Below are 27,910 nucleotides of genomic sequence, written 5' to 3' on the forward strand. Positions count from 1 at the left end.
TCCTAAAGCTTTCTTCGCAGAATTTATCACCTTGAAAATCCATTAAAAAGGAAAATAAACTGTAAAGAAAATGAATTGACATCTAACAAAAGCCCATCATATTCGGAGGCCCTTATTATGCTCATTGTATTCAATAAACAGTAAAAACCACTTAAGTGAATTAGCTTGATAACCAAGGTCAGAGCACAAGCAAGAGTTGACTTTATTGTATGGCACATTCTGGTAATGAATTCTATCAGAACCCTCTTGAAGACATTTAATAGAAAATGTGATGTATTACGATTTTGTCATTAATTAACAAGAACAAAAAAAAATGAAACAAGGAATGTTAATGGTGTTTTAGCCAAATGACCAACATGCATCACTTGGAATTGTCTGACTGCGATCAGTCGGTCGGATGACATTCACACGCACGTCTGTGAATAATAGTGGACCATTTGCAGTCGAGACTCAGGCTATTTATTGATCAATCAATTGTGCTTCTGTGGTACAAATCAGCAGCAAATACCACAAACACAGACGGACGAGCTGGCGAATACCATCGGTTTCGACGTTTTATAAACCGATAGAAATTTGTAGCTGTGTTTTAGGTCACATGCAAACTCGAAAGACTTCTTACCTCAAAATTAATGAGCCTAACTCCTTCCCTGCCATTAACAAATTTATTCGGGAATTGAGTGCACCATTCCCAAATTTGTTCAGGTTTTGTTTTTTTCTTGTTTGGGTGCCAATAAAGAGCTGGTCATGCCCTCTCGCAATGTTTTCCCTTTCACAAATGGGGCAGAATTTCCCTGTTTTCCATGGTAGAGCTTTGTTCTAGCTTCAGCTGTTGTTCAAGCGCGATATAAACCAATATGTATGTATTGCATTGTATTTTTAACAGCCACCCTCATTTCAATTTCATATAACTCCAGACCCATATAATTTAGGAATTAACTCTTCTTTCTGCTAAAAGAAGAGAGTCGAAGGTTTCTTACGCTGCATTGAATGTTTATTTAGTCCTAAAACTCAATATTCTGTGGGTCCTGGAATTCGAGTGAAAATGACAAAAACCCTGGCACTGGATTGGACACATTTTTGCACATGTCTGGCAGTGAATGAGCTTAGTACCAGGCGCATCTTGTGGACTCATGGATTACATTTTGGGGGCGTTTAGTACGCTGCAAATTTGAGCAAAATAATTAAATATAAATAACACGAGAAGAACATATTACAAATACGAGACATAAAAAGCAATTGAAGCTGAGTCACCTTGGGTCCTGGGGGACAGCGACTTTGTCCTTTTCCCAAGTAATTACAGGTGTGGGCACGCCATCGATCTGGCAGTCGAAGCGAGCAGCCCCCCCAGCGGGTACTGTCTGAGGTGAAGGCTCCTGACTGAAGGAGGACAGACCTATGGAAGGAGAACATGGCGGTTACATGCATCCCACGCTACCATTCGTACACTTTTCCTATGTCGGTCATTCGGTAGGTGACACAGTCCAATTATTTCAAATCCCTTCCCGACAGTGAAGGGATTTGAAATAAGGGGCAATATACGCAGCACACTTTTCGTAAAAGCGATCTGACCAGGGTGGGAAAGGCATTTGCAGAATCCAGTTGTACTTTAATGGACAACCGCCACCTCTGGACAAGTTGTGTCCATAATTTGTAAAATCACTTCAAATGACTTCTACTGACCACATTTTTCAAAGATCCCATGGCATATAGCTATATTTTACGTTTTAAGACTCGCGCTGAATATTCAGGAAGTCTTGTTTTCGAGTTGATGACGATGCCTGACGTGACGTCACATCAGGAACGCCCCTGACCGCGAAAGCGATACACAATGCATTTTGGGTACTTTGTGTGGTCTGAAAACATCGTGTTGATCCGTGTTTTAAATTTGACTAAAGATTTCAGCCTGCGTGTTTTGGGTATTTTAGATGCTATAAAACGTTTTTCTGATGTCAGTTAGGAGACAACAAAATGGTGTCAGTTGTCCTTTAAGTGAGTTGAAAACAGATACTGAGACTCGAGCGCAGTAAACCATCCATCCATCCATTTTCCGTACCGCTTATTGCTCATTAGGGTCGCGGGGGGTGCTGGAGCCAATGCCAGCTGTCGTCGAGCACGAGGCGGGGGACACCCTGAATTGGTTTCCAGCCAATCGCAGGGCACACATACACAAACAACAGTCACTCTCACACTCACACCTCGGGATAATTTGGAGTGGTCAATCTGCCTGCCATGCATGTTTTTGGAATGTGGGAGGAAACCGGAGGACCCGGAGGAGACCCACGCGCGCCAGGGCAGAGCATGCAAGCTCCACACAGGGAGGCCGGACCGGGACGGGAACCGGCGACCTCTGCACTGTGAAGCGGGTGTGCTAACCACTTGACTACAGGTCCGCCCGCAAGTGGTTTACTGCGTGTGAACCACCTTAAGGTGGTTCACACGCAGTAAACCACTTAATGTTTAAATGCTTCATGTATCAAGTCAGGTATAACTTGAACCTTTTTCCAATTAGCTCACCCATATCATTTAGGAATTAACTCTTTTTTGCTGATGAAAGAAGATAGTCTAAGGTTTCTTACGCTGCATTGAATGTTTATGTAGTCCTAAAACTCAATATTCTGTGGGTCCTGAAACTCAAGTGACAGTGACAAAAACCCTGGCACTGGAGTGAACACATTTTTGCACATCGACTGGCAGTGAATTAGTGAATCGTCTACACAGGAATCATTGACTTTTGGACATATGCCTCAGAAACCTTTTTTCACAAGTCACTTTGTTTTTTTTCTCAAAATAGCGACTGGCGACCTTGCGCTGGAAGAAAAGTTTCCTCTGCACCAACTAAGCGGAGTTAAACATCATGATTGGGACAAAGCGCCGGGATTTAATCTAGTGTGGCGGGATTACTTTGTCTCTTTAGTCGGAATTTGCTGGCGGGGCTCCAGTGTTCACAGCTTCCCACTTTCACACGCAGGGGGGAACGTTTCTTACTGGATACTGCTGAGCACTAGGGGACAGCAGCGAGCACGATGATTTTGAGGTCAAAGGGGCCCTTATCTTTGACCCATTCCAGCAGGCTTCTTTTGGACTGGGTGGCAGGGCTATTTGAGATCAATTTTCTTTTCTTTCATGAATGTTTATAAATACCATTTGAGAATGCTCACATACTATTTACAAGTGATATTGAAGATTTTCGGGTGGCACAACCCTGAAATGGTTTCTTTTTTTCCAGATTTCATATTAATTGCATGCCTTTTTAGTTTAACATGCCACACTTTCCAATGACGCAACTCTAATTCTGATTCCTACACAGATAACACGGATTAAAACTAACACACTAAATAACAAACAAAATAACTGACTGACTAGCTAGCTAGCTAGTTAACTAGTTAATTAGCTACCTAGCTAGCTAGTCAGTCAGTTAGTTCGTTTGTTATTTTGTATGTTAGTAGCTAGCTAGTTAACTAGCTAGCTAACTAACTACTTAAATTAATAACTAATCCTTTTTTTACATTTCTTTGGGTTTGGCAAGCTTTGCAGGGTGGGCTGATGATTAACCTTCAACTTCTATCTATTACATCATCAGGTAAACATATCAACTTGATTGGAACCAGGGTGGCCCCTGTGCTCGTGTCTGTTAAGTTGAAGAGCAGCTGACAAGAGAGAAAGTACAATATCAACGATTACATCTTTTTTTTTCCCATGATGCAATGCATGTGTTTGTGAACAGAGCGAGTCCACCAGCGACCTATCGGAGCTGGTCCCCAGACATGTCAGATCATTTACAAACAGGACAGTTTACTTTTTTTGCCTTTAATGGTTCACACCAATGTAATACGTGCAATATGGATTCACCCTGCCTCTGTGTCAGCCTGTGCCCCCTACCCACTCTTTGGCCCCGTTGCTATCAGATTGCAACTATTTATTTGCCCGCCACCTCCAACTTTTGCAAGGAAGATAAGCCATACATCCGATGACCTCTTTTCCGAACATTTTTTTCTGACTGTTGCATGATGAAACTTCATTAAACTCTGGTAAAACTAAGTATTGGGACATAGATGTACAAATCGTGATGCTAACACAGCAGAGCGAGGATTTTGGTAATGCATTTAAAGTGAAAAACTGGAGACAAAACCAACATTGTTGGATGACTTGAAGGAATGCATTTTATCACTGGTTTGGATGAAATATTTGTATTGTATTGTTGTATTGTCTGTCTATAAACACACTCACATTAGTGGCGTGAGTTTGTGTTACTTCCAGGTTGAGTGAACACTGGCACGATTGGCTGCCGCTGCTCACCCGTAGATCAATAATGTTCTTATCTCGTGATTGTAAAATGTCTTTAAGAGTTTTGAAAGGCACTTAGAAAATACATGTATTATGATGATGATTATTATTATACATTATTATTATTATTATTATAACCATTATCATCATTATTATTGTTATTTTTATTCTTCTTATAATAATAATAATAATAATAATAATAATAATAATAATAATAATAATATTATTATAATATAATAGTTATTATTATTATTATTATTATTAATAATAATAATTATTATTATTATTATTATTATTATTATTATTATTATTATTATTATTATTATTATTATTTAGTTGAGTGATTTAGCAAATGAGATAGCTAGCTTGCTAGTATATGCAAGTAGAATTAGCATTTCAATCTCATACGAGCACAACTGTGCTAATCAGAGCAACAAAATGCGAAATAGCGACCTAGTAACTCAATGATCATGTTAATCATGCCTGGATTGCATTTTTTTTTAATCAGGTGATCTGTTGAGATGTCAACTTTCAGTTAGTTCATCCAACATGAATGTTTTGGGAATATGGAAGGACTTCATAGGACTTGTACGTGCGGAGAACACGCTAAGGCCAGAGGACAAACCTCTGAACTGTGATGCAGGCAAGGTAACCACACAGTAATTGTGTTTTGATGGCTCATCTGATTTTTAGTAAGAAAGATAACGTTTTGACGAGAATGGAGACATACCGTATTTTCCGGTGTATAAGGCGCACCCAAATGCCTTCATTTTCTCCAAAAGATGACCCTGCGCCCTATACACAGGTGCGCCTTACATGTGAAGTCATATTAAGCCACAACAGGTCCCCAGCCTCTACTGTAGCACCTTATAATGTGATGTACCTTATATTTGGAAAATGTTTATATATTTTTATATTATATTTGGAAAGCTTTTTTTATTCATGGTAGGTTTGCCTTATAGTTAGGTGTGCCTTATATTGTAGATGGAAAAAGTTTGAAAGTACACCATTTATTGAGGGTGCGCCTTATACTCCGGTGTGCCTTATACACCGGAAAATATGGTACTTTGAATAGATTCATTTTGGCCAAAAGGAAAGGCATTAAAAAGACCAATGCATTTCCAGAGCAGTGTTTTTTTTTTGGAGGGGTATCATGATGGAATGTAATATGCAGGCCATATGTTGTCACTGACAATTTAGTTCTTTCCATTCAAATCTACACTGCCGGTCACATTCCCGTGCACGGCACCGCTGGGAAAAAGCGGCAAAGCAGGTGGCTCGGGGAATGCGCTTTTACAGATGTGACGTGAGATGTACTGTTTTTCTTTTTTTTTTCCTCAGCAAAGAGGAGAACATCCGCTCAATGTCAATGTTAAAGCACTTTGGCGTCGACCTCTCAATGCGCTGATCAAATCTCCCTCCATGGAGCCTTCGCCACTGATTTAATTCAAACACCGCATGCACACAAACAGATTGAAGGTCACTCGTAATGGTCTCGGAAACCTTTCCCTTCACCATGACTACTTGCCACCACCATCCGCCTCCCTTCCATTCACACGACGACTCGCTCCCCTTCAGCCCCTGCGCCTCCGCGCCCCTTATCCTCCGCTCCCACCCGCCTTATTGTCCCTCCAACAAGAGCTCCTTATAAATAGGCATGTGACAGCTGACAAAAGCGCGGGCATCCGCAAAGTATACGGTCTCATTTTTACACAAAGCTAATGACTCAATAAAGATGGCTTCTGACAAAGAAGCCCTCCTTGGAGGGGGTCATTAAAAAGCGACTGGCTGTCCTCTCGTCTCACAATGAGACGAAGATCCTCCACGAGAGGACGAACACCTGCGGATATTCTTTCATAACCTTTCTGACTGTTGCATTTGAAGGAATGTGCTTGTTGCAATTCAAGTCTGTTGTCGTATCGGGTCCGATGTGCGTCCGTTATGCAATGACGGGGCAGTGGAACAATCAAAGTTGGACAGTTGAAGTTGTTCCACGGTGCTGTGATGATTATTCTCTTTGGAAATGTCACATGTTCTCCAGGTTAAAATTGCCAGACGCCCGTTGACAGAAATGTAGAAATGTCTTTGCGTCACTGTATTATTTGAAATGTAACTCAGTCACCGCCATTCACAAATTTATTCGTGAATTGGAAATATGACGTAGAGTTCCATTCCCGAATTTGTTCGGGTTTTGTTTTTTCTCATTTGGGTGCGCTCGCCATGGCGTTTGGTGATTTTTTTTTAAATTCCACAAGGGGGCAGCAATTCCCTTTTTTCCATGTTAGCGCTGTTTTTTTAGCTTCAGCTATTGTTAAAGTGCTACATAAACCAACAGTATTTTGGACAGCCACCCTCATTTCAAGGTCAGATAACTCCAGACCCATATAATTTAGGAATTAACTCTTCTTTTCTGAGGAAAGAAGAGAGTCCAAGGTTTCTTACGCTGCATTGAATGTTTATATAGTCCTAAAATTCAATATTCTGTGGGTCCTGGAAATCAATTGAGAATGACAAAAACTTTTTTGCATGTCTGGCAGTGAATGAGTTAATGTTGACTTCAGTCACAAATGGGGATTTTGGGATTGTGAGTTAAGGATCGAGTGGTGGCACTTGATCTCGGTAAAACTGAAAGAATATATAAAATGATAAAAGCAGAGCAGAAGAACAGTTTGGGGTTAATGATGCACCTCACATGCACACAATGTGGCCACTTACTTGCCAGCAGCACATTGACAGTCCGACTGGTTAAGGCTCCATGTGCGTTGGCGCGCACACAGCTGTAGCCTCCCTCCAGACCCTGAGGGGACACACCATCCTTGCTGGATAGCAGCAGGAGGAGGGAGCCGCCAGCAAGATACCGCTGCACGTCGCTCCCCTCCGAAGGAAGGGGCTTGCCTTCATGCAGCCAAGTGATGTTGAGTGGTGTGTCGCTGGCCCCCAGGTTACAGTCCAGTTTGAGGGGGTAACCCGGCTCCAACACTGCATGGCTGGGTCCGGCCCCGCAGCTCAGCTCCACCGAAATAGGCTTATCTGTGGAATGGGAAAAAAATGCAATCATAAGTGTGGACTGAATGAACTCTTAACTCATTCACTGCCAAACGTGCAAAAATGTGTCCCATCCACTACCATGGTTTTTGTCATTGTCACTCGAATTCCAGGACCCACAGACTTTTGAGTTTTAGGACGACATAAACTTTCAATGCAGCATAAGAAACCTTAGACTCTCTTCTTTCATCAGAAGAAAAAAAGTTGATTCCTAAATTATATGGGTTTGGAGTTATATGAGCTTGAAATGAGGGTGGCTGTCCAATATACAATGTAATACAGTACGTACAATTTGGTTTTTTTATATAGCGCTTTAACGGTGAAAAGTTTCATTCCTTCTTCAGCAAACTAAAGTTGTCTGGTAGCTCTGTTATATATATATACCGATAGGGAGTCCGAAAATATATCGATATAACCGGGATATCGATATATATATGTATTTTCTCCGTGCGTGCATAGAAATATATATATATATATATATATATATCGATATATATATACTTTACTGTATATATAGATACCTAATGGACAGAGGTGGTGGTGCCAGACCTCCGCTTTGATAGGTCCTTGATTTAAGGTTGGGGGAGCAGTAAACTACTCCCTGAAGTTAATCTGATCATTTATTTTGTCCGTCGGATTATGTACAATGACTGGCCCCGATTGCCCCATTTACCCTGCTAGTACCTCATTAGCATGGCTAAGCCTACGTGGTAACGATCTTAGATTCAAATTAAACCTCAAATAACCTGTAATTTTCTCCACTGCGAGACTAATAAAGGCTAATTCAATCCAAGGCTAATCCAAACCACCATGGCAATTTAGTGAAAGGATTTCGTTGTTTTACAAATATCACATGTTTTTGTTGTTTTACAAACAAGAAAGAAAACAAAAATGCAAAAAAAAATTACTACGTCATATTTTCAATTCCCGAATAAATGCAAGAATGGCAGTGAATGAGTTAATGTGATGCTAAAATCACAAAGGTGAAGTGGTTTTTAGCCAGGATGAAATAGTGGAAGGAAGCAATTTCTGGAAAAGGCACAATAACGACTACAGTGAACTGAAAAGGGGGAATTATACTTGCAGGCATCTTATATAATGCAAGAATCAGACAATTTTCACCAATCAAGCACTGGAAAAAAGTCCCGGGGAAAAGGCACAACAATAATGTGTCATCAATCCATGTGCAAGCCGCAATCCGTATGCCGATCGCGGTTATTTAAAGTGATGCATTGCCTGGAATCACTCGCTGCTACAAAATAGTGACGCTCCATAACCGCCATTCGATGAGTCTTGATTTTAACTCTAACATCACCATTTTTCCTTTCACTAATCTGATTATTGTGTAATGGCTACCTGGCCAATTTGTCATTACATAGGACGGGCTTCGATTGAGTCAATATTGCTGGTAGAACGTGACCTCATGCACGCACACACAGACAGTATATGCAATCAATTTGGGGGGGGAGGCGGCATTCTTCAGGTTGGGTGTTATCGTGGAGTCGAGTGAGGAAGCCGAAGACGAGAAACAGGAGAGGTCTTTGGGAATTAAACGGGCACCGGCGCTTAGAAAGGATTTGGATGTCAGCAGCAGAAAATTAAATTTAGAGCAGGCAAGTCCTAGAGCAAAAAAATATTAGGATATGAGTCACAGAGTGCCACACAAGCTGCACTGAAATGAGATTTTGTGCATAGTATTTATGAATATAGGAAATCTTTTATCTTAATCCTGTTTAGGGATGCATGGAAATGAACTGGAACGTAATGTTGCAGGATACCATCCATCTATCCATCCCTTTTCTGAAGCGCTTTATCCTCACAAGGGTCGACAGATCTGTATTGTATGTGTATTCTAATCTTATCTGAAAGTCAGTTTGTCATTTTGGTGAATGAGTGCTCCGTTGTATATCTCTATCTACAGTCGATAGATAGTTTGATAGAAGGGTTTCAGCTAGGATGAAAGGAAAGCTGTATAAAACGTGGGTGAAACCAGCCATGATGTTTGGACTGGAGACAGTGCCACTGAAGAAAAGACAGCAAGCAAAGCTGGAGGTAGCAGAGATGAAGATGTTGAAGTTTTCTTTGGGAGGGACCAGGTTGGATAGGATCAGGAATGAGTACATAAGAGGGACAACTCATATTCGAGGCTTTGGAGAGAAAGTCAAAGAGGTCAGACTGAGATGGTTTGGACATGTCCAGAGGAGAAAGAGTGACTATATCGGAAGAAGGATGCTGAGCCTTGAACAGCCAGGCAGGAGACCGAAAGCAAGACCTAAGAGGAGGTTTATGGATATTGTCAAAGATGATGTGAAGGTAGCTGGTGTGAGAGAAGAGGATGCACAAACTCGTGTTAGATGGAGGACACTGATTCGCTGTGGCGAACAACCGAAAGGAAAAAGATGAAGATCTACATTCTACGTTATATCTTTTCGATTCAAAACATGAACACACTTGTCATTCTCGTAATTTCCTGCTTTGTCTTTGAATAAATAGCATCTGACCTTCATAGTTCAGTGGCCATATTTCCCTTGCTTTTTGAGAGTGCTTCTTAATTTGGTTCTGTGGAAAACACAGTGATGGCAGAGAAAGACAAAAATACAGCTCGGAGGAGGGTCTAGTTGGGCAGGGAGGGGGTATCGTGGGATAAAAGGTCCTAATGACTGAAGTGGGAGATAAAAAGGAGGCGAAGACTCAATATCTGTGACGGGCAGCCAAAACGTGATTGGTTTTCATAAGGAGTGAGGCTGTGACAGGTAAAACGGACTGTGCTGGAATTGCTTGAAAAGGCCACTTAAAGGACAACCGACGTCTCCGGACAAGTTGTGTCCATAATATGTAAAATGACTTCAAATGATTTCTACTGGGCGTATTTTAATAAGATTCCACCGCATATAGATATATTTTACGTTTCAAGACTCATCACATCAATGTACAGTAAAGTCTCATTATATCGATATCGGATATATCGATAGTCCCGGTTATATCGATACTATTTCTATGCACGCACTGAGAAAATTACATGCAAACAGGGTCGGATATATCGATAGTCCCGGTTATATCGATATTTTTTCGGACTCCCTTGAATATCGATATAACGAGACTTTACTGTATTTTGCTGTACTGATTTTTTTTGAAAACCGTGTGTTACATCCAAAAGCCGCCAGCAGAGGGAGTCCAAGCTCCATGGAAATCATTTATCAGCCTGTGGAAATGTGCTGATTCATTCCTCACAGATCGGTGGCCATTTTGTTGCCTCTTTTTGGGTGAGACATCCCCCCTGCCCGTTTGCCACGGAATAAATTCTTTAATCGATTGCAAACATGTATGCTTTCCTCTTCAGAACTATTTCAATCATATTCATAACTGGATGATGTGTAACAAGAAAGCATATTATCCGAATCTAAAGCCATTGTTTTTATTCTCCAGCAATGCAAGACGTCTTGGCATGATGTCACGAACTGGGGGCGGGACTTTCTGAAAATGCCCAATTCGCAGCTCAATTTTTTGCAGATTTTGGACACTTTGTCATTTTTATTGGTGTTTTGCATTTGAATAAAAATATTATACTGCGTGTTTTGGGTATTTTAGATGCTCTAAAACGTTTTTCTGATGTCACTTAAAAAACAAAAAAGTGACGTTGGTTGCCCTTTAAACACACACACCACACACGCGCACGCACACACAAACACACACACACACACACACACACACACACACACACACACACACACACACACACACACACACACACACACACACACACACACACACACACACACACACACACACGCTGAGCGATGCTTCAACCTGCTATCTTGGAAAACAGCCAGGTCATTGGGTTCATCCGCTGGTGCACCCAGCCCATGCATTTTCAACCTTTACTGCATCTTCATCCATTATGCACCGACATCTGTCAAATGATCTCAACTTTGAAGAAGCGCACTTGCATCAAATTCCTTAAAAATGACACATTTATTGATCCATATAAATGGATCGGTTGCTCTCCTTTCTCAAGACGCATGGTCTGTTTTATTTTATGGTCCGTTATCGGTAAAAAGGAACTGATGAATCTTTTTGAGAGATTGTGACATTTCAGCCCCTTGTTTGTTTCTCATCTTTGAACAAATGATATTGACCCATTGTCGATTTCATGTAAAAGTGGTGACAGAGTTTTCCCAAACAGAGTAAACTAGACTTGCCCTGAAATGAAAATGAAGATGCATGTCGATAAAATATGAATACTGAATACATATCTGCCCTAAAAAGATAAATTTAGCATATTTTGGAGATGTTTATGAACTTTTTGAACCATTATGTGTTTGGTTGTTGTCAGCAGGAAGATGGCGTTCATTCTTTGGAAATGAAGACAAGCACAATGGCAACAGTTTGAGCGATCCGAATTATGATGGTATAAAAATGCTGACAATGCTTATTGCTTTGGATTCTATGCTTTTCTGATATAGACGCTCTCCAGTTATTTGAACATTTGAGTTACGAAAAACGGTACATACGAACGGGTACTGTATGTCGAAAAATGTTTGGACAGAGATGCTGAAAGTTAGATTTTGGATTTGCCTTTTTCCGGCCGAGCTTGCTTACGAATGGCTGCGTAGAGTATGTGGGTGTTGAGGAAATCCCTCTTACCAGTTGACGCTCTGAGGAGGAGGAACCAAGCTCGTTTACGATTGGTTGTGTAGATTATGTGGGCGGGGAGGAAAGCCCTCTTCCCAGTTGGCGCTCCAGGAGGACACGATGCATAACAAATAGTAATGGCTGCAGGTGCGTAATTCAGTAATTACGTTCCAGCAGATTCAGTAATGCCTTACTGAAGACCCAAGTATATATCTCGTCATACTACGGTACGTGTGGATTTATTATACGCCTGTTAGAGTGTCTGTGTTTTATACTTCCCTGTTCAGTATTTGACTTAAACATGCATTCCATACAAAATATAGCAGTGAAACAACTTACGATCAAATTCACCATACAAACGACCGCTCGGAACATATCTCGTTTGGAAGGTGAGGTGCGTCTGTATTCATGTTCACACAATGCCAATTCAAAATGAGTTTAGCAGTTGTCAAAATCTAAAATCATTTCATCACGATTGCTGCCCAGAAGCGAAGCTGTAAAGTCAGCCTGAAGCTGGAGTTCAAAGCAGTTAGTTTGTTACCCTTACCTTACGTATGTCACGTGGCAGGCCAAATGAGGCCTGCCAAGTATTTATAGTGGCTAGCAAAGAGATGAAGAGTCCTCAGTGTCTTAAAATAAATACATCCAAGCATGCATTGACCGTAAATTTTTTTTTTTTTCACAAACCATTTCCATTATGTTACCTGCAAAGTGACGGGAGCATGCCACCATTGCCTTTTAAGTAGCCAAATAAAATGGAATTGAAAAGTACAAAGACGGAATGCCTCTATCCGATATTGATATTGCATATTGGTTTGGCATAAGCCACAAAAACACAACTGGATCTCATCGGTGTAAATACAAAAACTCCGTTATTAGCACTTATACAGTCATTCCAGACTCCGTAGTGAAATCAACTTCAGAGTATATGTTTGATTGACTTTATGAGGTTTACTTCTCAGGAATTTGAATTTATTTCATATTTATTTTCTTCAAGGAGACCACCCACCCTTGTGTTTGAGGCTTGAATTGATACTGTTACTGACAATTGTACCTTGTTTGATATAATAATAATAATACATTTGATTGAACATTTCCCCATTGTGTGACTATTAAAGGCTTTCTGATTCTGATTCTGATCAAGTATCTTTCAAAAATGACTCACAAACAAGATAAAAACAAGTATGTATCATTTTTGCTGATATAGTATTAAATCAACACGTGTTGGAACATACTCCTGGAACATAATAAAATGGACAGTCCGTGATTTTTCTTTTGTTCCATTTAACTCATTCACTGCCTGGCATGTGCAAACACGTGTCCACTCCAGTGCCAGGGTTTTTGTCATTGTCACTCGAAATTGCAAGAAGGAGAGGTACCGCCGCTCGTTCCTACCGACTGCTGTCAGGCTTCACAATTCTCAATGATCACATGTGAAAGAAAAAAAAAAAAAACTGGACACTTGTAAATATGGGTTGTTGCAATATATCTAAATGCATTTCTTGATTCTGCACTATGTACAGTCTTGTTTATAGAACGGTTTTTGCACATCTACATTTGCACAGTATACAGTTGACATTTTTATTTTGTTAATCTTAGAATATCTTGTTTTCTATCCTTTCACTCCCACCCCAACCCCATCCCTCTTCAATTGCTGCTGTGGACTGCAAATTTCCCCATTGCGGGACGAATAAAGGTATTCTGATTCTGATTCTGATTCTGATTCTGAAATCCAGGAGCCACAGCATATTGAGTTTTAGGAATACATATTTTACTATGCTTAGAATATCGTGTTTTCTATCCATACACCCCCCACCCCATGCCCTTTCAAATTGCTGCTGTGGACTGCAAATTTCCCCATTGTGGGACGAATAAAGGTTTTTTGATTCTGAAACATCCAATACAGCGTTAGAAACCTTAGACTCCCTTCTTTCATCACAACAAAAGATTTAATTCCTAAATTAAATGGGTGTGGAGTTATCTGAGCCTGACATGTAATACATATTGGTTTATAATCGCGCTTTAACAATAGCTGAACCTGGAACAAAAGTGCTTACATGGGAAAAAAAAGGCAATACTGCCCCCTTGTGGAAAAAAAACACATTGCCAGAAGTCTGGTTAGCGCTTTATCAGCACCCAAGTAAGAAAAAACTAAACCTGAACTAATTCGGGAATCGGGCTCAACGTCATATTTTCAATTCCCAAATAAATGTGTTAATGGCAGTGAATGAGTTAATGTGAACAATAGACAGTGTGTCCATACCGTCATTTCTTCAGTTACATAGATACCATGAAACACTATTGCTGCACCATTATATCATTGCAACATTGCAAATTCTACTGAGACCGACTCGTGCATACCTTCCTCCTCCAGCGCATACTACAAAACTACTAATTTACTTTGCGTTCTCCATATACTCACGCGCACACACCAATGTCTTGAATCTTTCTCGCTCTCTCTCGGTCTGGTGTTGGATTAATTACGTTAATGGGAGATGGAATTTTTCCCTTGATTAAATGAGGCCTGACCCCCTGCTGTCATTTCCTGATGAAGAGGCTGGGTAATCCACAGAAAGGTTCCATCATGTCCACACACACACATACACACACACACGCCTAAACATATACGCATGCCAACGCAACCAAAAGCACATATTTCAAGATGATTTCAAAGACGCGTTCAACACTCCATGAATGCTCATCCTCATTTCAAATGCAGTAATTAGATCTCATTAGGCCATTAAAACAACCATTACCCAGCTCAATGAGAACTTGGCATAAGGTAAGGATCAAATTATTTGTGTTGAATCTGAAGTAAATGTTGAAATAAAAAGAAACATTAAACTGAATTTTTGTGGCGTGTGGTTAAGGGTCGTCCATCGTGGTATTGTATGAATTTCAAACATTGAAAATTCCATCTATCCATCCATTTTTCCATTACGCTTTACCTTCAGAGTCATCAGGGGTGCCAGAGCCCATCCTAGCTGTCATTGGACAGTGGGTGGAGGACACCCTGAATCTTGAAACTTTGTCATTGAAAAGTGAAGGGACAACCTACCGAGTATTCAAAATATGTTACATCATTGCTCTGTATTAAATTAGAAAAAAACTTTCAGCGTTGTGATCAATATGGAGTGATTCAAAGACATTTTTTTCCAAAATTAAAGAAATAATTTGAGTAGGACCAAAATAGTCATCCCCTGATGTTAACATACCATTCAAGGTCTTCAAAAGGTTTTAGTAAACGGAGACCAAAGAGAAACCAGTAGGGGTTTTACAGTTAGTTATTTGAGAGCCATGCAGCCAAGTCAATATTTCACCGGGTCAGGCTCACTGTCAACACATAGTCCGTGGACCCCCACCCCTTGACAGTGAGCCTGACCAGATCAAAGATCAGGTTTCAGCAAGTTTCTAAAGTGGAACCATACCTACAGTAACATGTGGGCAGTGCGAGAAAGAAAAGACAATTCAAATTTCTTCCATCAGCACTTTAAACAGATTTGTTTTTGTGTAGAGACATCTGGTCTGCCAGTTTGCCAACTAGCGAGTTAACTTCCATAAGTTATGGTTCGCTTCAATTTGTTTTTTTCTCAAAGCAAGGGAATTTGCTGGATCACATGGTCATAAAATGTAATTTATTTTTCACAAAAAATAAACAAACAAACTCAAGGGATTTTTATTTACCCACAGTGATTAATGTCATGATCATTTCATGTACCACTCATATTTAGCGTCATTGCATCACTGGATGATTAACAAGAAAGCATATTCTCCGAATCGGAAGCCATTGTTTTGATTGAAACTGGCCACTTCCGGGTTAATTTTTTTTTGCAGCTTTTGGGCATTTTAAGTGATTTTTTGTGTGTTTTGCATTTGACTAAAAATATTATTGTCGAGAAAGCACGGCAACTTTACTCAGATATCATCAAGAGGCAACTACATCAACGACCATCACAAAGGTGAATAAAACAACTTTATTATACAGTACAGTTTATTTTTTTAATTACAATACAATAGCACATTTATTACACATAAAATAAGGTATATTTTGTTTTATGGCCTATTTAGTAGAATTTTTTTTGGGATGTTTTATGGGGACCTGGAAACAGATTATTCTATTTTTTTAATGGTTTCCTACGGGAAGTTAATGTTTGGAAGACACACTTTTCGCCTTACACACATTTGCTGGGAACCAATTAAGTTCCTAAGCTGAGGTATCACTGTATTGCTATATTTGTAGAGACCTGCAGTTGGAACAAAGTGCTTTACAAAACATTTAAAATACTTTTAAATGTAGAAATCAGAATACTGGTCCATATATAAACCGCATGGGATTACAAGGCACAATGTTCGCTTTTAAGCAAATTGAATGCTTCAAAATGCGCTTTATGGAGCGAAAAATATGGTAATTGTTCCCAAGAGCTGTTACATTTCCAATAAATAATCTACCTTTTTCATGAATCAATGCTTGTGCTGTGTCGTGACAGACAGTATATGATCCTTCGTGATGTTTTTTCTTGACTAAAATCGGATTGGCTCCATATAACTGTGATGAAAAACAACAAAGCGTTCATACTAATTAATGGCAATCAAAACTTCTCCTTCATTAAAAAATAAAATTAAATCAAAACTGTCGCTGTTTAGTCGGCTCTCGTCAGATTAGCAACACTCCAAACAGAGAACTCAATGGTTTTTTTTTTTTCCTGAAACCGCTGTGAGGCTATGATTCACTCAACAATGTGAACAGCTGCCCTATCAGGAGCGCAGACGTTCCAGCTGTGTTTCCTCCCGTGACGAAACTTCAATACGCTTCTCACAGCAACTCATCTTCCCTGCGAACGCCTCGACAACTTCTGGGAGCCACTCGGATGTTTTCAAAGATGACCAATTTAACTAGCGCTGTATACAGCACGTGAAGAAGATGAAATTTTACCAATCACTCATGTTCTTTGCATTTATTTGATAACCCGTCTTGATGCCTGTGAGTCCCCTTGACTCTTACTGCACAGCTTCACAAAATGAAAATAATATCTACTTATTTATCTATCTCATCCATCTACTTATTGACTTCACAAGAGCTAATTATTATCTAAACACAACTGGTCTTAATTTCCTGAAGCCTTTTGGAAATGTACCGAAGGACCATTAATTACACAGTCGATTTTTATTCCCTACAAAAATTCAAGAAAAAAAATGCGGCACTTCCGTAACGTGTATACATTAGCTCGAAATTAAGAATCCTGGCATTGCATTATTTCTTGATTAGGATGCCCAATGTGTTATTTATCTCAACTCTTTCATAGGAAATGTACTTGAAGCAGTTGAATGTCGTTCTCATTAATTTATGAATGTGTGTAAATGCAAAAAGTGCACCAAAATTGACCCATTAAAGCATTTCAGAGTTGCTTGCCTCTCACTGAAGTAGATTAAGAGTGGTGGTCGAATTAAGTGTGCTCGTTTCCAAAGAGAGGGATTGGATTTATGCATGGTCACTTCTGAGAAAATTAAAAGTACAGATGCTCCCCAATTTACAAACATTCAAGTTACGAATAATGGTAAATACGAACATTTTTGCGGGTACAGTATGTCGAAAAATGTTCGGACACAGATATTGTAAATTAGATTTTGTATTGCACTCCTTTTTCCGACCGAGCTCGCTTGTGATTGGCTGCGTAATGTGCTTCACGCACATGCACACGCACGCGCACCGAAAAAGTGGAGGTTTCAAGGACTGAATATTTACGCGACGGACACCAAGGCTGACCAATCAGCGCCCGGCTATGCTGAAGTGTTGCCAACAAGTTCAGGCCCCGATCTGCCGAGCTCGATTACGATTGACGGCGTAAACTCTACGCCGTAGAGTATGTAGGCGGAGAGGAAATCCCTCTTCCCGGTTGACGCTCCAGGAGGATGCAATGCATAACAAAAAGTAATGGCTGCTTCAGTAATGCCTTACTGAAGACCCAAGCATATATGTCGTCCTACTACAGTAGATGTGAATTTATTTTAAGACTGTTAGAGCTCTTGTTGTCATGATCTGGTTGGCAACGGGGGGCGCTGTCGGCCCCGCCTGCACAGGTGCTGGTCGTCCCGATCAGATTGGCGATCAACGGGTAGCGACGTCAGCCCTGCCTGCAGCCTCGCAGGTGCTGGTCGTTTTAATCACTGACACTTAAAAGGACACCCGGCATGACCATCCGGTGTCGGTTCATTGTTTGTTGCATGTTTTGTCTGCAATTACATGCATTGTATGCTGTGCATGTGTTTGTTTAACCTTGGTGGACTTTTACACTTGATTTCCTTTTTATACTTTGTATTTTTTCCGTTCAGATGATTTTGATGTTTTACATTTTGTTCCTGCTGACCTTTATTTTAATACAATTTGACAAACAACCTCCTACTCACTCCTGCCTGCTTTTTGGGATCCGCACCCGCCATCACCACCTAGCAAAATGTGACACCTGTGTTTTATACTTCCTTGTTCAGTGTTTACTTAAACATGCATTCAATAAATTTTTTAGCACGAAAGCAACTTACGAACAAATTTACCTGACAAACGGCCGCTCGGAACGTATGTCGCCCATAAGGTGAGGAGTGTCTGTATTAAAAATGTTTCCTTAGATGTGACTATTAAAACCGAAATGCCATTAATTGAATAATATATGCTTCAAAGTAGCCATGAATTGTCCCAAAAACATAGTGAAAATAAGTCCTACAAAGTGAAAAAAAATATTGTTTGTGGTGATTGTAGAGCTGCAATACCATTTTACAACTCAACTTTTACGAATATTGGTCAAATTCTCACAAATGAATAAAGCCTTGGAAGCGCTGTCAAGCTTGATGTGTTAAGCCTTGAGCCTGTAATGAAACACAAGGCTGATTTTACAAATGCATCACGCCATAAAATACAGCTTGTACCTTATGTCATCCGAAATATTTAATTGGCCTTCTCATGGCTCATGGAAGTCGCAAACTGCTATGTGATCAAATTGCGGCAGGCTCATGGATCCCCATTTAGTGTATGTGTGTGAGAAACAAACAGAAGTGGCCAGAGGGGAAGCTAAAGAATGAGAGTGCGGGGGCAGGGGGGATCGGGGGGTATGGGATGGAGGTGGGGGAGTACCACTGCCCTCCTTCATACCTCCTGCTCTATGTACAGTGCTCATTCATCCCTGCCTGGCATCAGCCAATCAGAGTGAGGCGGGGCCCCATATTGGACAAGGGGCCTCCCAGAAGCATGGGGGACCATGAAAAGCACAGAAAAGTCACACTCTAATGAATTTAAAACTGTCCGAGCTGATTAATCAGAAATCCAATCAAACCCAATGAATATGAAGCTGACAACCCTGGCATTGCACTGCATACGCAAGGAAAGCAGAAATAATGGGCGTAAACATAAGGAAAGACATATGATCAGAGATTTGGATAGGATGAATCCACCTCTCTCGTTCTTGTCACTGCTCACCGCAGTAACACGCACAGACTTAGTAATGCATCCGTGCATTTCGCACCGACCGGAATGATAAATGAGGCCGCGGTGTGACATGTTGAATGTGCCACTCGGGAACATATAGCTAGAGAGGGGATCAACATTTCCACTATTATTCACGTCTCACGTCCGCATGCGCGTGACCACATCCCGCTGAGCTCCTCCTGTACAAATAACTCATTCCCAAGTCATTAATTTATATCAGGCCCCGTCGATGCTCGTTTAAGTGTTTTACTCCCCCGGAAAAAAGCAATTCCTTGCAGTTATGTGTGTCTGTGTGAATGTCAGGGTTGTCAATGGCGAGCGAATATGGTACTAGCGCTGTGGGAGAAATTCGATTGTCTGCTCCTCTGAATCCTTGTTAAGATAGAAACGAGATTTGGAAGTGGCTACTATATTTCGATGATCTTCTTGATGTGATATACTTGTAAATCTTTTAATGTGTATGTGGGGGGTGCATCGATAGCATACAGGGTATTTTTACATTCCAGTATACTTGAGGAGCAAAGAAGATACTCGCTATGACGTTCATGAGGCATTCACTGGGATTTTCGTAGGAATGGCTGGCTAACTGGCTATCTATTAGCTGTCTAGCTAGCTAGCTAGCTAGGTATTTGAGTTATTCCGGGTTGAGGGAATGCTAGCGCGTGTGGCTGCCACTGCTCACCAACAGAAAAATCTTATCCTGTGACTGTTAAGTGACTTTTGAGAGTTTTGAAAGGTGCTTATAAATGAAATGTATCATTAATCATTACTATTATTATTTTCATTTGGTGTTTTCCCTTTGTTGTTGTTGTTCAAAATACAGGCACCGTGGCATAAAGACAGAGATAACCAGTTCAGAGTTCATCTTTTGCTTCCAGAACCTCTGTTTGGACAACTGTAATTCAAGATTCAAAATTAGCGAATTTTTCAACTCTGCAATGGAATGAACAAAAAGGAATGGGAATTGACATGAATGTATATGAATAAACAGAAATAAATCAGGAGTAAATTAAAGTGGCTCGCTTGGTAACAAAGATTGGAGGGGAATGGAGGGAAATGGAGGGACGGGGTGATTTCATGTGCCTGTAATCGGCAAAAGCTCCAAGCTAGAAGTCTTTAGATTTACTGTATGCAAACCATATAAGTTTTTGTATGCAGGCAGGGAGAGCCAAAATCAAACAAAGATTTGCACACGTCCAAATATGGTTTTTATTCCTATGGCATTCCTATGGCATTTAAACGGACTAGTCCAAGGAGATGCGAGTTAACATTTGAGTTTATGATGAGAATATGTTTATAAACAGGACTCGAACTGCTGTGAGCATTTGTTGCTGAAACCCCTCTGAGAATATTAGGTCAACATCCCATCATGTTTTAAATCATTCACTACCAGACGTCCAAAAATGTGTCCACACTAGTGCCAGGGTTTTTGTCATTGTCCCTCGAATTGCAGGACCCACAGAATACTGAGTTTTAGGATTTAGCGTAAGAAATCTTAGACCAGGGGTGTCAAAGTCAAGGCTCCGGGGGCCAAATCCGCCCCACCACATCATTTTTTTTGGCTCGCAAAAGCAAATCAAACTTGTGAAATTCCATGATGCTTGCTAAAATACTAACCAAAATTGAATATTTTTGGATGTAAACCACAATATCAGTCATTATTCTTGACTGCAGATCTGAAAACTAGTTATTCATTAAATCTTTGTGCGCTCTATATGTAATATGTAGAGGGGATTAAACATTCTCATGACTTCCCCAAATTCATAACGACCCTCGAGAGGAAACCATAACTACAATGTGGCCCACGGCACAATATGACGTTTACACCCCTGGGTTAGAAACTAACAGTTAGTGTTAGTTTTGTAAACTAGCTCTTCTATGTTTGCGCTCGCAGCCATATTGTGCCAAACTGCACATCAATGAGCTCATGTTCTGAACTACAGAATCAGCAAAACAAGTCTAATAAAACATAAATACTCTATTCTTTCATCAGAAAAAAAGTTATTTCCTAAATTATGTGGGTCTGGAATGATATGATCTTGAAATGAGGGTGGCTGTCCAAAATACAATGTAATACACATATTAGTTTATATAGTGCTTTAACAACAGCTGAAGCTGGAACAAAGCGCATACATGGAAAAAAGGGAAATGGAGTTTGTGGAATGGGAAAAAAACATTGTCATAGGCCTTTATTGGCACCCACGCAAGAAAAAAACAAAACACGAACTAATTCGAGAATGGAACCGTATGTCTTATGTTCAATTCCCGAATAAATTCGTGAGTGGCAGTGAATGAGTTCATTGCAATGCAAGGCTAACTTCAAATGCCAAGTCATGTTAGACAATTGTGGAAAAACAATCATCATGATTATTTTGCTTGTGCGGAAAGCTCAGTGATTATTCAACTATGAAAACTCCACCACGTAAAACTGAGAGTGGATTCGTGCCTATGCATCATAGCATGTTGAACATTATAAGTCATTATAAGTGCCTTGCACGCTGGGTCCGAGAAGACATTAATTTCATCTCTGCTGTATGTCATGCATATTAGCATATTTGACAATAAAGTTGATTTTGACTTTGATTTGAACACATTATTCTTGAGCTCTTTTTTATTCTTTTTGTGAAGTACAAATTGGACAAATAAATATTCCTCCCACGTTCCAAGAACATGCCTGTTAAGTTCATTGAGGAGTCTAAATTGCCCATAATTGCGACTGCATATGCGCAATAATGGATGCCCTCCTCTCGTCCTACGTCTGTTAGAAACGACTCAAGTTCTAACTAAGGACAAGTGGAAAAGAAAACAAGTGGCTGATGAATTAGTTGTATAACCCCTGATGATACCACTGCAAGATGAAAAAAAAAAGTAAATCCATCATTAATTCCAAAAAATGCCATTGCGGTCGTACTCGGATATGCGGTGTCAGAGGGGGCTGAACATTTCTCTGAAACATGTTCAGCATTTTTTGTATTCCTTCTATTCAATAATGCCAACTGAGGAACAGATCAGACAGACCAGCGGGAGACGAAATCAGAAAAATGAAGCAGCTCGGAGGTGCCATGTGAGGATCACAGCAGAAGAGAGGCATCTTTCCAGTCTGACCTCACTCAAACTCTATGAGAAGCACGTGAAAGGCAACCTCAGCTCAACTAAGTATAACCACCACGACTGTGAAATGAACGATAGCCAGGCATTACAATCACGACGTGAGCAAGACCCACTGTGGTGAACAACTATTTATTTATTGAAACCTAATGCATCGAGATAAAGCAATGAATTTTGAAGACTTGTGTTACAATTTGGGTTTTGGGGGAAAAATGTTAAGGGTTTAGATTACAATGGAACCTACAACCTTCAATGTCTTTAAGATCGTATAATCTGGAAATCAATCAAATCATTTTGGGGAAAATATGCCTTGGAAACTGCAGAAGACTTTCAATTCGATTGTCGGGAATTGAAAATATGATGTAGAGCACCATTCCTGAAATTGTTCGGGTTTTGTTTTTTTCTTGCATGGGTGCCGATAAAGCGCTGGCCAGATCTCTGGCAATGTTTTTCCCTTCCACAAGGGGCAGCATTTCCTTTTTTCCTTGTTAGCGCTGTGTTCCAGCTTCAGCTGTTGTGAAAGCGCTATAAAAAACAATATGTATGTATTGCATTGTATTTTGGACAGCCACCCTCATTTCAAGCTCATATAACTACAGGCCCATATAATTTAGGAATGAACATTTTTTTTCGGATTGAAAGAAGAGATTGTATGGATTCTTACACTGCATTGAATATTTATGTAGTCTTAAAGCTCAATATTCTGTGGGTCCTCGAATTCGAGTGTCAATGACAAAAACCCTGGCACTGGATTTTAGCATGTCTGGCAGCGAATTAGTTAAAAAAGAATCAAAACAATCCGAGGCTTTGTAATTCACTAAACCGTTTTAGATTCAAATATATTTCGGTCACCCCATAAGCAGTCATGAATGTTTCACTTAACTCACACAGGTAATGGTAGCGCCCTTTCAGATTTTTCTGACCTTAAAAACATTCACCAAGAAGAAGACATTTTGGTTGCCTCTGGACAAGGAATGTTGTAGTTACAATTTAAACCAACGTGAAGCAGTGTTCTTCTCACAGTGGTAATTTGTGATGTCTGTTGGGACTAATTAATTATCTAAGACAAAAGAGTCAATGGTAACAGAAGCTGATTGTTCATGCTTGGTGAATTTCTGTCTAGTTAGCTAGCGAACTCGCTAGCCGTCAAAGTAATAGCAGTGAGTTTCAGTTTCTGATTCCACGTGCATTGCTACCCTTACCCCCTATTTTATTTTATTTTATATTTTTAACACCACATTGAATACAATGAACATCCCAGTGTTAGCTGTGTACTATTTCCATCATTAGACTTTTTGGTAGTTTCACCCCATTAAAGATTATTTCTATTTTAATCGAATATGAACAAATTGTGACTGGCTAACTAGAAAAAAAACATGTGGACTGTTTATATTTTTGTCTTGTAATGATACAAAAAAAAATGAATACACAAATAGTCATTTTTATTGCCATTGTTTTTATTAGCCCTCTTATTGAGGAATAAGCATTCGGGATGTGGATATGTAGTTTTTTTTCGTTTAGTTTAGTTTTTTTTACTCTTTTGACTTCAAGATGGCGCAGCGAGAGTGGCTGCCATTAGAGTGAATGCTGGCGCGAATGGCTGCCTCTGCTCACCCGCACAAAACAAATCCCGTGATTGTAGTGTCCTTGAGAGTTTTGAAAGGCGCTTAGAAATTAAATGTATCATTATTATTATTATTATTATTATTATTATTATTATTATTATTATTATAGTACAACACACAAGGAATTTGTCTCTGGTAGAACACGTTGCACTAGTATCATCATAAGCAAAATGGAGGCACTATCCAGTTCTATTTGGTTTACTGTTTAGAGAGATAATAGCTTGGGGGAAGAATCTGTTTAAATGACTGCTGGATTTGGTGCGCATAGAAAAAATAAACACATCACTTTGTGATTCCTGTCTTTGGAGAAATGTATATTCATCACAAGTAATATAAATTTTCTAATCAAAATGACTGTAAATGTAAGACTTCTGCCATGATGGGTTGAAAATGCATATGCAGAGAGGACTATAATATCTAGAAAAAGAAAAATCAACATATTCGCCACACGACTGCATTCAAATGAAAGTCAGCCGATGCCACCTTTAAATAATAGACACTTTAATTGAGAATGGACTCTCAAGGGATATGTATCACCATGCATTGACAAATCACAGCTGATGCCCCCTCGGAAACACAAAAGAATGCAGCCACACATGCTTTAGTTAACACACACACACACACACACACACGCACGCACGCACCCACCCACGCACGCACGCACGCACGCACGCACGCACGCACACACACACACACACACACACACACACACACACACACACACACACACACACACACACACACACACACACACACACACAAACAAACAAACCTAATTTACCACCGATGTGTAATAGACTATTCCTCAGGCACTTCTGGCCCACAAGCCCACGTATAAGGAGGAATGTAGCAATGTCTCTTCCTTTTCACAATAATAAAATTGAACTGTATGAATTTTAAAATGCAGACGTAATATTTTACTAGTGTGTGAATAATTTTGATTTGGGCAATGTTTTTTTTCTTTTCCACAAGGGGGCATCATCTCCCTTTTTTTCCATGTTAGCGCTTTATTCCAGCGTTTGCTGTTGTGAAAGCGCTATATAAACCAATATGGATGTATTCCATTGTATTTTGGACAGCCACCCTCATTTCAAGATCATATAATTCCAGACCCACATCATTTAGGAATTACCTTTTCTTAATGAAAGGAGGGAGTCTAAGGCTTCTTACGCTGCATTGAATGTTTATGTCGTCTTAAGACTCAATATTCGGTGGGTCCTAGAATTTCAGTGAAAATGACAAAAACCCTGGGACTGGAGTGGACAAATTTTTGCACGTCTGGCAGTTAATGAGTTAAAATGCAGATTTAATATTTTACTGAACTGTGTGAATAATTTTGAAGAGATACAAATTTATTTATTCATTCATGATCTGTCACGGTTTGCAAGGTGGTGATGGCGGGTGCGGATCCCAAAAAGCAGGCAGGAGGTAGCAGGAGGTTGTGTTTGACAAACTGTATTAAAATAAAGTCAGCGGGAACAAAATGTAAAACATCAAAGTCTTCTGAACGGAAAAAAATACAAAGTATCAAAAGAAAACCAAGATTAAAAGTCCGCCAGGATTAAACAAACACATGAACTGCACACAATGCATACAATTGCATACAATGTGTTCAATAGCATACAATGACATTTCACAATTACCCGACACCGAATGGTCGTGCCGGGAGTCCTTTTAAGTGTTGATGATTGTAAGATGTTTTAAGATGTTACTGATTGTAACGACCAGCACCTGTGCAGGTGCAGGCGGGGTCGACAGCGCCACCCGTTGGTGGCCAACCAGATCATGACAGTACCCCCCCCCCCCCCCTTCAAAGGACTGCTTCCAGAAGTCCCAACAGTCTCCCGAAAGTTCCAACTCGCCCGGAAACGATGGTGGAGACGGCAACCGTTGCCTCTCCAGCATATGATGGGCGGCGGCCTGAGGGGAACGGGACTCAGCCTGGGGTGGACAAAGACGCGGCACGGCTCGTCGTGGGCGTGAGTGCGATCCCTCTCGCACGTTCGCAATGTACTGTTTTATTACTTGATGTCTTTTGAGGAACAGTATGGGTTGAATTTATATATTTTTTTGTTTGTTTTATTTATTTATTTATTTATTGAGGGTCCAATTAATATAGACAAAAATATATTATAGTTTACACCCAGGAAACCTGACCTCCAGAACGGAAGTTGTTATAAATAAATGAATAAATAAATAAATAAATAAATGTGTAAAAAAGGTCATCATTGTGATTTATTTGGCCTTCGAATTGGAACAACACAGCAGGCCCATAATAAATTTGTGTCCAGCAGTATCTGTCTTTTCTGTGTGGACAGTTAGCAGGGGCCAGGGTGAAGTGAGTAACAAGCCAGCCTAAAGATACCCTCTGCTGTCGGTGTGTCAGCCACATAACCCTGACCTTGAGCATTACGGTGCCATCGCCAAACTCTACTGGGGACGGCGAAATTCATCAGGTGCTAAAATTGATTCTCAGCATGTTGTGTGACAGAAGGATAGCTGTCCTGGCTGGATAACAACTCTTCCCGCTTGATTGTATTTTTTTATGATACTCAGTGGGGGAGGGAAGAAAGGAAACGTCACAATAAGCCTGGACGAGTTGGTTCTGATGACCGTGTGCGCGCTGTGAATGTTACAGTTTGAAGATCTTGAAAAGGCACAGGACACATCGATTGTATCGTCAGCTACTGGAGCACAACATTTAGCAACACTTTTAGTCTTAAAGAGTTTTACAATTAATTTTGATTAGATGTCGATTAATGAATGAATTGGTTGATGAATCATGCAAAACTCTCATGTAAAAACTGAGTTTAGCATGATTTCAAATTGTAAAAATAAATAAATCTAAATGTTTTTTGTGTATGTTAATATTGCATATGGATATCGCTTTAAGTCATTCACTGCCATTCACGAATTTATTCGGGAATTGAAAATATGACGTGGAGCGTCGTTCCCGAATTTGTTCGGGTTATGTTTGTTCATGCTTGGGTGCCGAAAAAGCACTAGCCATGGCCTCTGGTAATGTTTTTTTTCTTTACCACAAGGGGGCGGCATGTCCTTTTCCAATTTAGCACTTTGTTCTAGCTTCAACTGTTGTTAAAGGGCTATATAAACCAATATGTATGTATTGCATTGTATTTTGGACAGCCACCCTCATTTCAAGCTCATATAACTCCAGACCCATATAATTTAGGAATTAACTCTTTTTTTCTGATGAAAAAAGAGTCTAAGGTTTTTAACGCTGTATTGAATGTTTAAATAGTCCTAAAACTCAATATTCGGTGGGTCCTGGAATTCAAGTGACAATGACAAAAACCCTGGCACTGGTTTGGACACATCTTTGCACGTCTGGCAGTGAAAGTTTGAATGACACACAATATTGGCTAACATACACAACTATGTTAAATTACATAAAAATGAAATGTTTTTTCCCATTAATTTTCAATTAGAAATTTGCAATAAACTATTGTATGTCATGAGAAACCAATTATTTTTCATGAATGTTCAAGACCAGTTTGTCTCAGTCAGAGTACTCGTGCTTATTCTTTGAGTCTTCACCTAAACAGAGTCAATACCTCCAGGATTTTTGAAAAATAACATTGCAATTTTATGAAAATGTTGGTTAAATTCCAAATTGCAACGTTTTCAGGGTGCAGTAGGAACAAATGTGCAGGAGGCACTTTCCTCCGTTTCATGTGTTCATAACGTGTTAAATGAAGTTGACATATTTCCCTCTGATCGT

At 40.0% G+C, this 27,910-nt stretch overlaps 1 protein-coding gene across 3 annotated transcripts in view; it reads right to left on the reverse strand.

The window, feature by feature from the left end:
- The window catches only part of igdcc4 (immunoglobulin superfamily, DCC subclass, member 4), a 68,980-nt gene that overhangs the window by 31,599 nt on the left and 9,471 nt on the right, over positions 1–27,910 (reverse strand). For all 3 annotated transcript variants that reach the window (XR_016114525.1, XM_088992914.1, XM_088992913.1), the window contains exons 2-3: positions 7,000–7,314; positions 1,252–1,393 (exon numbers count right to left, since the gene is read on the reverse strand). Coding sequence is in view for 2 of the 3 variants with exons in the window: in XM_088992914.1 (XP_088849040.1) it covers positions 1,252–1,393; positions 7,000–7,314 (457 nt within the window). In the remaining variant the exon portion in view is untranslated. The remainder of the gene's footprint in view (positions 1–1,251; positions 1,394–6,999; positions 7,315–27,910) is intronic.

Source organism: Hippocampus bargibanti, linkage group LG03, assembly GCF_051943395.1.
Source record: "Hippocampus bargibanti isolate YZ-2025 linkage group LG03, ASM5194339v1, whole genome shotgun sequence".
Classification (NCBI taxonomy): domain Eukaryota; kingdom Metazoa; phylum Chordata; class Actinopteri; order Syngnathiformes; family Syngnathidae; genus Hippocampus; species Hippocampus bargibanti.